This window comes from Folsomia candida, unplaced genomic scaffold (genome assembly GCF_002217175.1).
Source record: "Folsomia candida strain VU population unplaced genomic scaffold, ASM221717v1 Fcan01_Sc048, whole genome shotgun sequence".
NCBI lineage: Eukaryota > Metazoa > Arthropoda > Collembola > Entomobryomorpha > Isotomidae > Folsomia > Folsomia candida.
Genome location: NW_019091240.1, coordinates 87,179 through 99,998, shown reverse-complemented (window position 1 = coordinate 99,998; position 12,820 = coordinate 87,179). Strand labels below are relative to the sequence as shown.

General features: G+C 39.7%; 1 protein-coding gene and 1 long non-coding RNA gene across 19 annotated transcripts; one reads left to right on the top strand and one right to left on the bottom strand.

The window, feature by feature from the left end:
• Window positions 1-587: 587 nt before the first annotated feature.
• Window positions 588-12,666, bottom strand: LOC110862005. 18 transcript variants are annotated; one of them, XM_035845181.1, is made up of 9 exons: window positions 11,963-12,666; window positions 5,781-6,017; window positions 5,514-5,702; window positions 3,470-5,425; window positions 2,802-3,115; window positions 2,437-2,715; window positions 1,688-2,203; window positions 1,438-1,601; window positions 588-980 (listed from the first exon to the last, which is right to left on the bottom strand). In XM_035845181.1, coding segments are annotated over exons 3-8 (3,213 nt in total). In that variant the 5' UTR covers window positions 5,515-5,702; window positions 5,781-6,017; window positions 11,963-12,666; the 3' UTR covers window positions 588-980; window positions 1,438-1,454. The 18 variants fall into 18 exon arrangements, 16 of the variants coding, with proteins under 16 accessions (XP_035701074.1, XP_035701065.1, XP_035701066.1 ...); XR_004833331.1 differs by having other exon boundaries at window positions 588-1,007; window positions 1,396-1,601; window positions 3,470-5,702; XR_004833332.1 differs by having other exon boundaries at window positions 588-995; window positions 1,396-1,601; window positions 3,470-5,702.
• On the top strand, window positions 6,024-6,924 carry LOC118433347. The gene is made up of 2 exons (XR_004833333.1): window positions 6,024-6,278; window positions 6,356-6,924. It is a non-coding gene; the product is annotated as an uncharacterized LOC118433347 (long non-coding RNA).
• Window positions 12,667-12,820: the final 154 nt, after the last annotated feature.

Here is a 12,820-nt window from a genome sequence, read left to right as displayed (position 1 = left end):
CTTCGATAAGGTAAATTTTGGCGATTTACTTCCAAGTACAATGTCAATTTCTTCCTGTGTGGAAATTTCAAACTTGGAGTGGTCGCTACGTTGAGGAGAGAGAGAAAATGTGCGTGCAAAGGATGACAAATACGGAGAAATTATGACTGTGAAGTCTTGGACAAATATCATATTTAAAATCATTTCAAGATAAACGTCGTATTCTTTTTCATATCGAACGCTGGTGGTATTGACTAATTTTATTTTCATGCAAGAGCTAAATTGCGAGCATAGTACACGATTTAGTGTGAATAGAGCACAATGTTTTTCATACAAACTTATGTCAGTTAAAATATGGTTAAAATTTTGCAAGTTAAATTGTTTTGTAACGAAAGCTCTTGCTTGAATCCTTCTTATTACCGAGCTAAGAAAGTAACCGGACTTTGGTACGCTTAACTTGTCCCTTTTTCATGGAATAAAATGATTCTAGAAGTTTTGCTTGAAATGTTTGAAATGAAATTATTTACGTGTTAGATTGTTTCTCGTTTACTTATTTTAATCATCAACGTATTTATTATATTCTTAACCAGCTTGATTTTAATTAATACTTTTTTTGCACATTTTTATCTTTAATATTTTATTGCTTTTGTGAAATTTGGATAATTGATTTAAATAAGAAGGTATTTCATAATATATTTGATTATAATTTGTCCAGGCAGCTTTTAATTTCTCTTTTCTTCTTGTATCATGGTCAACTTGAAACTTAGAACAGCGAGGAATTTGAAATTGAGGTAAAACAGTGAATTTAAATGAGAAATAAGAAATATTTACAGATTTATTAAAACATTACAACTTAAACTTTCAAAAAAGTTTGATTTATGCCAATTTACAACAAACTTTACAAGATTTAAACAAGTACAAGAATGAATACTTGTGGAATGAACGTTGTATTGGAACGTGTGTAACACGGGAGTCAGACAACAGAAATAGAATGCTTTAGACTTGATATACTGAAGCTGGGCTCGGATCTGCGATGTGTAAAAAGTCCTGTTTTGATGGGAATCGAGCGTGCACGCGCTCTCACCTACTTTAGCCAATTTTAAACTTTGACCTAGCGATGCGAAATTTGGCATGTACATGCACCAACATATGCTGCATCATAATATAACATCAATTCCCGTTCCGTTCGCTATAAATTTTTCAGGAAAAATTAAAAACCAAATATCACCCATATTTCACTTGGTTTTTGATTTTTCCTGAAAAATTTATAGCGAACGGAACGGGAATTGATGTTATATTATGATGCAGCATATGTTGGTGCATGTGCATGCCAAATTTCGCATCTCTAGGACAAAGTTTAAAATTGGCTAAAGTAGGTGAGAGCGCGTGCACGCTCGATTCCCATCAAAACAGGACTTTTAGACATCGCAGATCCGAGCCCAGCTTCAGTAATTATACAGTTAAATTAACAGTGGTTAGGTTATAGTGTGCCCATTCTTCAATGGCCGATGACTGGCGTCGACTTTCTCTCCGGTCGTCAAAGTGGTAATAGTGTCTTCTCTGTTGTGGGGAGTGGATGAATCCCCAGGGGATTTTATTTGTGAACCCTCCTGTTGTAAACACTGGAAATGAATGCAAATAAATCGACATTTAGATAACACATTCTTATCATAGATATGCATCAACTGCATTAATTAATTCTACTCACCTGCAGAATACTCGACGCCACGTTCGAAACCTGTTTGTCACATTGCACAACGATGACGCGAACAACCAAGAGGAGTCGGCCCAAGGAAGAATTTAGCTCCACGATTTCACGAGTCAAATAAGCGTCATCTTCTTCCGGGAATGAACTAACGAGTTGAGGAAGCGTAATTTGATCAAGTCCGATAGTTTCAGCAGCCTCTCGATCCATAATGGCCTGGTTTAGGTTTCGCAGCGAGTCAGTTTCGTCACTACTGGGAGGGGCAGAGTTAGTAGATCCCTCTATTTTCGCATTATACGAATTAGTTGTCAACAACTGGGGAGTCTTAAAGGTTGGAAACTTGATTGGGCCAGATTCCGACTTGTTGGCGAGTTTGGCAAGGGTTGCGGCGGAAGTAGGAAATGCTTCGGCCAGCGAGGTAATGAGGGGGAGAAGGAGGGAACTATTGGGTTGAGTATTGTTACCACTGTTAACAGTGGAAACTACCGTGTCCTTCGTGGTTTGGGGGTCAGCATTAGCCTAAAATAAAATGAGTTAGATTCAATTTATAGTTCTTACATCTCCACAAAATTAAAAAAATTAAAATTTGTCTAAATTACAATTTTTTTTAAATCTAGGCCGTCTTTTAATTTGATACAAGTTTAAGTGATGAAAGTTTGAAAAGTAGTTTTATAAAAATTTACAAGAGTACAAAAAAAGGTCTAAATGTTTCCAATTGTGATTTATCATGGCAGTTTATTTGGTTAACATACGAATGAGGTGAGCAGCTCCTGTGGGATCTTGTACGCCTCTATCAAACACTCTGTAAGAGAGTTGACTTTCTGTCTCGTCAACACGATGGAGGTCGTTCCTTCCGAAATTTGATTTGATATCGAAGCCAAGACAGAATTGGATTGTGACTCGAGACGTTGGAGGAGTAGTTGCGACCTGAGGGCTTCTTGTTTGTGTTGCTCGCTAAGACGAACCAGAGTGGAGATTCGACTGTCAGACTCTTTCCGTATGCCTTGGATTTCCTCTCGCCAAGTTGTGGCCTGAAGAGAGATAAATTTATTTAATTCTTAATTTAAGGACTTTAGATTTGGAGAGAGTAAAAAGTAGTCTGCAAAATATAACCCACCTCGGTTTCGATTTCAGTAAGTGATTCGGCCAAGGTTGATTTTTCCGCTTGTAAAAATTCTACCATTTCGCTCGATTCTTGCTGCGTTTCTTGTAACTGTTTGGCTAACTCGGATTTTATTGCTTCCGAACTTTCATATTTAGACTGGAATTTAAGGGCCGTGTTGCGATATCGATTGGCAAGTTTTTCTAGTTGTTTTATTTGGTCGAGTAGGTCGGAAGCTGCATCAACGGATGGAATTGGACTCATGCTGGTGGGATTGTTCCCGTTTAAAAGCTGATCAGTGGTGGTGGGGTGAACATCAGTCTGAACGCCTACACAAACAGAGCAGTCAGATACAAGTCCAGATAAATGCAAGCTGTATTCGAAGGATATTTTTCCAATCGTGTAAATTGTATAACTTGAATAAAAATTTTTAAATGGTTTTAAATTGTTAATATACGATTGCATAAAAAATTTCTACCTGATCTTCGTGTGTTATGCTACACAAAAATTTTCTTAATTTTACGTTTGTAAACTGATTTTTTATAGATATGCATCTGTATTGAATCTTTTGTACTTCGCTATTTTAAAATTTCTTTAAATTTACACATTTACACGATTAGTATTACTCGATTTAAATCGACAAATTACGAATGTTAATAATTCATGTAACTCTAAATCCTTACTCTTTTCCTGTTTCAACCTCTTCTGATTGCTACTTGCCGTCTGACCTCCGGCAGAAGAGAGTTTGGCGAAGACCTTAAACTTGTCACCCCCTTTTCCAGAAGTTAAATTACAAGCCGACAGTGTCTTGCTTGATGGGGCGCTGCGACTCTGTGGGACGAGATGATGAATCGAGTCCCCACTTCCCGAGTGAGTACTACCCGTGTGAGCACTGCCACTCCCAACGGACGAGTAGGTTGTGACTCCGCCACTGGTTCCTCCACCTTTCGCCTTGGATTCCTGCATCTTCTGCATTCGGAGTGCAGTCGTTCTCGTGGTGCATGGCTCCCAAGGAGGACTACTTCTATTTTTGATCCGCAGAGACCCCTGCCTCTTCAAGGAGTTAGACTTTTGTCCATGCTGCATTCCATTCCAGGGGAGGCTGGTTGCGTCCCCGTTGTTAGGCCCACCCTTTTCCAGGAAGGACATGCTCTTTGTCATGAGATCGATTCCAGTGGTGGTGGTGGGTGTGCCAGCTTTACTTTTCCCACCGGTCGTGTTAATAATGTCCGAATCACTGCCCAACTCTAGTGGTCTGACGCGTGTCTTACGGAGACGAAGGGTTGCATATTTCTCAATTCTACGCAATTTCAAGGCAAGCCGTTCCTCAGAAGTTGAATTGTTATACGCTTCCTGGTTGGAGGGGGAACCGTCAGCATTGAAGAATTCGTGGTTAAGGTTGAACTTAGCTCTGGTAGTAGATTCAGATCGAGACAGTAATTCTGCGCCACGTGGACGAAGAGGTGTCGTCGCGTTGGTACATGTTCGATCTGCGCTGGGCAAGCTATCCATCGAGGATTTGTTATCTGATCCACTCCCGCTACGAGAGTCGCTTTTGAGAATGGATTTGATAGGTTTCTTCAGTTCTGTGCTGCTCTTTGTGGAGGGCATTAATCTGCGAGAGGCTGGGGTTCGAATTCGGCTCTGATGGTTTCCATGTGGGGTGTTGTTTCCTGACTTTGATTTTCGGGCGCATTTGCCACACTCGGGAGTAGCAGCATTGGAAATGGAGGTGGACTGATTAAATGCGGTATGTTTTTTAGGGCCATGGTGAGGGACCGTTTTATCATTCGCACTATTTTTCCCGTCAAGTAGTAGTTGCACGTGTTTGTTTGACTCGGTCTGATTTTTACGGTTGTTAGGAGCTTTGTCTTCCTCCCCTCTCAAAGTTAGCACGCTTTCCCGACTTCCGCCAAGGACCTCGGTGTCCAGGATTAATGGTAGCAAATTGCATGAGGATGAGGTCGATTCGTCATTTTCTTCAGCTTCTCGTCGTCTAGGTTCAGGCGTCTGATTTTCCTTCTCCTCTGAACCACTCTTGCTCAACAAACTGCCCGTGAGCGACATGGTCTGTCGTGGGCAGCAGGCACTACTTGTCGATGAGGTCAAAGCGAGTCGAGCCGCATCATCCGGTTCTGAGTACCAACTGACGAGCGAGAGTTTCATGTCTTCAGAGCTGGGCTCGCTCTCACTGCCACCACCACCGCAACAGTCTTGAAGCGCGGAGGAGCTCAGACTTAGCGAGGTGACCACGGTCACAGAACTGTCGCCAGCATCGGAACCTTCGACACGAAAATTTGGTACTGGTCCACTACAACTGACTTGTTCAACTTCAACTTCACTTTTGATGATTACAGTGGATGAAGAAGAATCGATATCAGTGGAGAGAGGAGGGATGATGGTGCTACCCGTTCTCGTGTGGGACGAAGACTGCTCGCATCCTTCTTGTTTTGTGGCTGCAGTGTTGTTATCGGTAACGAGTTGTTTGGTATCGACGGACGCAACAGCATCATCATTCGTAGTAGTAATCCCATTAGTTTGAGGTGCTACGGACAAGTCTTCCCCTTTGTTGCGTGATGATGTCGGTTCTACTACCAGAGCTAGTTCACTACTCGATTTCCCGTCTTCTTCCTTTGTCACTATCACCGCGGAGGTAGAAGTAATCACAGTTTTCATCGTGTGTACATCACTCATTATTAACAGGAACTAAATAATCAATCTCAATACTTTTCTAGTCGGTTGGTTGAGTGAGGAAGAAACATGCAGATCGGTATAAGGATTTAATTTCTCAATCACGATGGCGTATCATCTAGAAGGATAGTTGTATATTCCATTGTCGCTTGGAGGACTTGATATGGTGAAATTTTTGGGCTCAAGTCGGAATGGTGAATGGTGGCCGCATTGAAAATGGATTTTCTGCTGGTGCAAAAAATATATAACAATAAAACTCTGGGTTAGAAAATATAAAAAAATATTAAGTTACAAAAAACTCACACGATGCTTATCCAACGGAACATAAGAAACCGAGCGATATGGAGTAAATAGTGCCGGAAGTTTGTTTCTTCCAAATCTAAATTCCCTTTCTTTCTCGTCTTCCGGCAGTCAATTCACAACAAAAGTTCTTAACTAACAAGGATGATGATCATTGGTGTTGATGATAAGCATCCTTTTTATCTATGGAGGTTACGAGTGTTTAAAAATTGTCGTTCTCATTAAAATACCCCTTCAGTCCTGCAAAAATAAAATCAAAAGTTGAAATTAACAATTGACAACAAATTTCCTTTTATGACCCTAGTTATAAATTATTGGTACATGTGAAGTAGTGGACAACCGTTCTCAGTAAATTTACAATTTATTATGATGATCATTAAGAATACGAAATAATGTAACAATTATTTAATGTAACAAACCTTAGTGTATCCCAGCACGTCAAAGTAACACAGATAATTTAATATATAAAGCTCACGATATAATGAGGAAGACAATTAAAAAGTTAGTGCTCCAAGTCAAAAGGGAAACGGTCAAGGAATTATCACAATAGAAATAAGCTAACGTCAAATATATTACAGAAATTCGGAGCCAACAGCAGCTGCCTGCCTTCTGGATGATCTGGCTGGACTACAAAAGCAACGAATTGTTCCGTTCCCCCCAAAAACGCACACACAAACCTTTTGGCCGAAGAAGGAAGGCAAGGATTGAAGTTGAGAGCAATGCAATTCTCATTACAGGAAGCCAACGCACATGCCAGCTTGTTATCAGGCAGGCACCCTTACGTATCTATCTTTAACAGAGAAGGGTATCCTCCTCCTCCTCCTATTTATTGTTACACGACGGTTGTTTATTCGTGTTTAATGTTTTCTGGTCAAACAGCATAAGGACTGAGTCATGCATAAACAGCAAATAACAATGTGTCATTCTCTGATGTTGAGGTGCTGCATATAATAATGTGCTAAATGTTAGTGGTGTGAAATTCACACTGTGAATAAGCTCACCGATGAGACGATCATACCACCTCTGCTGCATTGTTGTTTTACGATAAAAGGAAGGAGCAAATGAGATCCGGGCAGTAAAAGTGGAGGTAAAGTGATACGATTTCGAGTCTTTTGGATTTCTTGAATAAACTAAAAGTATTTATGGATATATTATATATATAAATCATCCTCACTTATCATAGCCTTCATAATTGTTGTTGTGTAAGTGTGCTAAATTAAGTGGAATAATTGAATAATATTAGTTAAGTCAATTGAGAAAATGCAAAGAAAGATCGCACATTGAAGGGCGATGACAAGGTCACTTTTTCTGCACGAATGATGGGTGAATTTCAATTATAAGAACTATTGCATTTAAGCTGTTCCACGAGACAATAAGGTCGAATGAGTTATAAGAGGTTTGAGTTATGAGAGGTACACAAGCACGCAATACGAGCAAATTGATGCATTCTGCAATTATGACTGACAAACAAATCTTCATCAATTTTACTGTTTGTCCAAACCATCCATCCATATTTACCAATGACTCGCTGAATAATGCTCAATTACAAAATGAACCCTGGTAAAAGTAGCAATTGTGTAATTGAGAAAGATTCCTTGGTATGATGCATGTCGTAGATTCTAATGCACACATAAATGACAAATCTCTTCCTATAAATGGATCGGGCTGTCGGAGAAAACAAAACTAATTGCCAGATTGTCTCCCTTCTCCTAATCTCCCAACGATCTCGACAGGAGCGGTCACAAAACAATAGGCACACACACACACGCTTGACTTCTTCTTGTGCGAGCTTGCTTAATGGAGTACGTAGCACTTCCATTTCACAGATTCACATTAAGTTAGCCTTATTTGGGAAGACAACTTGTAAACATAATCAATCACCTCATTGTTTCGCTGCCTGCATTATAAAGATTCCTCATTATTCGCAGTCGTGCTTAAATGAAGCCTCCAGACAACTCACATCAAATAGCTGAGATTGAATGCATACGTTGTTTTGCCCAGAGCCAATCGATGGCTTAAAGAGAATGAAACTGTCAATGAAAACTGACAGCTGTAAGTACTTATCTACGATGCAACGGCAAATAATTTAAATTATTTATTCAACTTTTATAAATACCAAGGTGCGCCTCGAGTGTCAAATGTTAATGAAGACGTGCAAGCGTGAAATGCAAACCGTGATTGATTTGACGTCTAGCTGCCGCCGGTTTGGCATAAATTATTAGCATTTGCAATAAGACATTTCTTTTTGTCAACTATTCTCAAATGTCGAGGCATAATCGTGGGGTAAGAATGTCGTCCCGTAATTGTTCGCAGCACGAGGAGTGCATTTTTACAATTGACAACCATGTAAGAATTTTAAATAGTTGAAGAAGAAGGAGGATGATCTCTGTTTCGAAAAAAAGACGAGAAGAATTTGAATATCTATACGCAGCCCTCAATATCCTGCAAACCAAGCCAGCTCAACCAAACCAAGAATTTAATGGAACGGAACGAGACGAATAACAAGAGGGGACAAAAAAGACAAGGGATGGATGTACGTAAATATGGCTCATTTACAGCCGCAGCAGCAGTGTGAGTGAGCCTGTGAAGACGACGATCATTGACAGAAGGCATCATTAACTTCTTTGTCAACCGTTTTAGTTCTGCAGATTCCGTTTTTTACTGTTACATGGAAGAAAGTGCAAAAAAATGTGCACGATGTGTGCCATAGTTTCCCCTAAATATTAATTAGTTAATAAGGAAATTAACACTTGGTCGCAAATTTTGCACTACTCGATCTGCTTATTTTAATTAAATGCAGCACATATTTATACGCAGGTAGGAAACAATAAGATAATAATGGCTTGGGGACACGTGACATCACACGAGATGCGATTAGACGACAAACACTATCACACATGACAGGAAATAATAATAACGAGGAGATACGAGATCAAAGATACAATCAGATATTACTTTATTACTATTATTATGTGATCCTCTCACTTTCTGGTGAGCAGAATGAGCATTTTTATACTGCTGAAATTAAAGATATGGGATGCACCTCGGGGAGGATTTGACATAAGCAAGCAACGTGCTTGTCGCTATTAAAATGTAAAATAAATGTGGACCCAAACGCTGTACATATTTTATATCCTTCGAATTGAGAATGACAACGAAACTAGGAGAGAACGTGACACGAATCTTTGCACGAAATGAAACTGAATTGCGCAACCTTGTCTGTCCATCCATCCACTGGCTGAAGAACTGAGGAGTTTGAGCCACGATTTGTAATATCTAATAAAAATTCCTCACTAGAAAAGTTCGTGATGCTAGGCACAATTAATAAGAGAGGTTGAGACAGTAGGAGGATCGTGAAAAGTATTGAAACTCAATTGATATGAAAATCTTGTCTTTTAAAGTTTTTCATAAATAGCTCTTCTGCACTTTGCAAGTGTTTGAAACATTCTTATCAGCAATTGTCTTTAAAGGCAACCGAGATTTCGTGTCAATTTGGCCGTTTCATGAGCAAAATAATTACGTACGTATCCAAGTAGGTAGTTGCATGCATGCGACAAAATCGTCAACAAAGATGTGGGAAGTGGATGAAGTGAAGCCTACAATTTCTACTTTTTGCCATTAACGCCGTCGTCGTCAACACTGACATGAATTGGGCATGAAGTGGATCAAATTAGAGCACAACAATGTAATCCATGTACCTGTGCGTATGTAGTAAGTAGCAAAATAGTAAGTGCTACTACTTACTTATTCACTCTCTTTTGTTGTTGTGTTGTCCCACACTGACTGTTTCATTGCAAAGTCGCTGTCTCGCCTCATCCAAAACGCATTAATTTTGATATACCTCGATCATCATGACTCAATTTTATGGAGGAGTGAAAATGTGGGTCACTTAGTCCACCGCTATATAATGCATCCTGTAATGCAGTGGATAGTTCAATGGTCCACCATTCGCAAAATATGACTATTTCAGGCATCAAGTGTGCCAAAAGCAAGAGTTTCATGTAAAAAAACAGTGTCATCATGAGAAACTAAAGTACGACGGAAAATTGTCTCGTAATAAAAACGGACAGAAAGACTGGAATTTTAGGGAATACGGCCCAGTACAAATTTTCATAGTACATGCCAAATTTGTTATTTTTTCCCATCTATTTTGCTTTGGCATGTGGCATCTCGTCCATCCATCCATCCCTCACGAACGACGACGAGGAAAACCAAGCCGACACAGATCATTAAACGATGATGGGATACGTACAACTGTTGGTAATAATATACTGCAAAGGTAATAATGAGGTTCATGATGGAGAAACATCTCATAAATTTGGGGGCCATTATACATGTGCTATAGCTCTATGTACATAGTCGGACCATAAGTTCCCGTGAATGCATTTCCGGTGATAAAGCCCAAAGTATTAGAGCTATCTGATAGAAATTTTTGTGGATGAACAAGGTATTAATCTTGTTTAGAAATCATAACTTCGTTTTCACAATTTCCTCCACGGGCTTGTACACAAGACATAAGTCGTGGCGAAAACTGCTCGATCGCGGCACGCACGGATTTCCTGGGAAAAGCGCCAGATCTTCAGTAAGTGCGACCTCAGCCCTTCCACACTTGGGTGAAATTTAGAGCATACTTGTACCTATAATTTTGACCACCAGTCATAATTTAGGGGATTAAGGTCTGCAGATACTGAGCACCGTTCTACGGATGAAAAAAAGTCATGAAAATTCGTCTGAAGCCAGTTTTGGACAATTTTGCACCTTGCGCATGAGCAGAGTCTTGTTGAAAGGTCCAATGGCGATTTTCGGAGGGTCCAGGGTTCAGGTTATTAACGTTTGTCTCTAGGACACTCTGAAAATAATTCTTGGCTTCAACTTGTACCCTTTGCGGTAAAAAACAGAGATTTCATTTCTCCAGCCAACTTGCTCCCATTCACACCACGGTGATGACTTCGTATTGACTTCCGCATACTTAAACGGATGTCAGACTTCTGTACAACAAATATCTGGCCTTTTTTTCTATTAAATTTTTTGCCAACGGTGAAAAGTCTGAAATACTTTTGGCACGAAAATTGGCGCGTACCACGATCGACCTGTGGCCGTCACGAGTTATGTCTTGTCTAATTGCCCGTGGACGAAATCTTGACAAAGAAGTTATGATTTCTAAACAATATTAATACCTTGTTAATCCATAAAAATTTCGAACAGATAGCTCTAATACTTTGGGATTTATTACCGGAAATGCATTCACGAGAACTTATGACCCCACTATGTACATATGTTGGTATTTAGTTCAGAGATGAGTGAACACTATCCTGTCTGCTTATCCATTCCAGCTCCCGCACTGCTCGTTTATGTTATTTCTCGAGCATTACCGTGAGCAGGAAAACAGAGGTTTACTGAAAGAAGAAGCTTCTTCTCGATGTACGTGTACATATTTAGCGTGTGCTTCCAGTCCTACGTATTCCCAAATGCAGTGAGACCGGCAGACCTTGAGCAATGACTGGATAAAGTGGAAATGACATTTAATTATTTTAATAGACCTGCTCCTTTCCCAAGCACAGCTTGTCTTCTTACACGAAAAATGAATGTCTCCCAACCACGATCCGACATTTCCATTACTTATCATCCCGAATCCCGACCAACACCCGGGCATTAGATATACTGCTCCTACTACCACTACTGTCGACTCATTAATAAGTCAGGATCTGCAGAGCGAGTTCTTTGAGACTTTGCTACCAATCTTATGCTCGAGATGAGATTGAATTGAGAGAAAACTGAGTCCTAGAAAACTTTGGTATTCCGAATTCTAAAGTAATTTCAGGCTGTTACAAAAATCATTTCTTCTCTGTTGATAAGATTATACGCAGTCAAGAGCCACAACTTATTCATGACTTGGTTTGGCCTTGTTCCCTAAAGAAAACGACGACAAAAACATATACTTAAAGTCAGGTGGATTGGATAAATTGGAATGGGTTGACATCCGACTCTAAACCAGGTAAACTCTGGGATTCTAAAATGCAGGTGTACATAATTCAACTAATAATACGAGTGATTCATCATCATTACTACGTCTCATTTCTCACCCTCATTATTAAAGTGCTGTACTGACCACACACAGAATGCAGATTGCAGTGATACAATTTCAACTAGGGCCATAAAAAGAGAATTAGCTAATATGTAATTACCTTTTCAACGCACAGAACTCTTTAGATTTTTAATTTTTTTTCTTTATTAAATTTTTGCTTAGAACTTTTTAGATTTTTAGATTTCCCTTTTCACTATACATTGTCTACATATACACAGAAATACAAGAGGTGACCACTTATTGTTCATAGGTCGGTGTAATTATCTGGTTTTAAACTTTATATCCTTTTCTGTGGGAACTACTTTTTGACCATCACTTTAACAATCGCACCGGAATTGGTAGCAGTAGCACCACAAGCAGAAGCAATATGGTTCTGGTTAGCTTGGTCTTGCTTCCTCTTTTTCTTATCCGTGAGCAAAGTGTCACGTTCGCTGCGACCCCTGCGCAGACTTTGTCCCAAAACACGGTCACGCTCCCGTTTGAACGAACGTTTCGATGAGAGAGAAATCACCACTACAGGCATGTCTTCGTCTTCACGGGGACAAGCTCTGGGACGATTTTTTTGGAAGAAACTTTTGAAATTTATGATCGATTTATGATTCCACTTTCAATAACGTATCTGAACTGGAACCAAAAGATCCATTTTCGCACAAAATTCTATTACACAAGCAAGATGTGTTATGTAAAAGCAGAGGCGAGTTTTGATCTGGGATGGATTTGGTAACAAAAGCCTGTGGGAATGATAAAATGTGTGCTCCTTTCTAGTTGAGAGCGGATCTGTTAGTGAAGTCGATTTGGGAAAAGACCTTCATAAAAGTTTGGAGCTTTGTACATACACAAGTTGACTTTGGGCTTTTAAGGTTCTTCTGTTACTACATTTCGTATTTCATCCCTGCTAAGACTGACAAACCAAGCTGAATAGTACAGACGTACATAAAGGTTGTTGCATTGCAAAGCT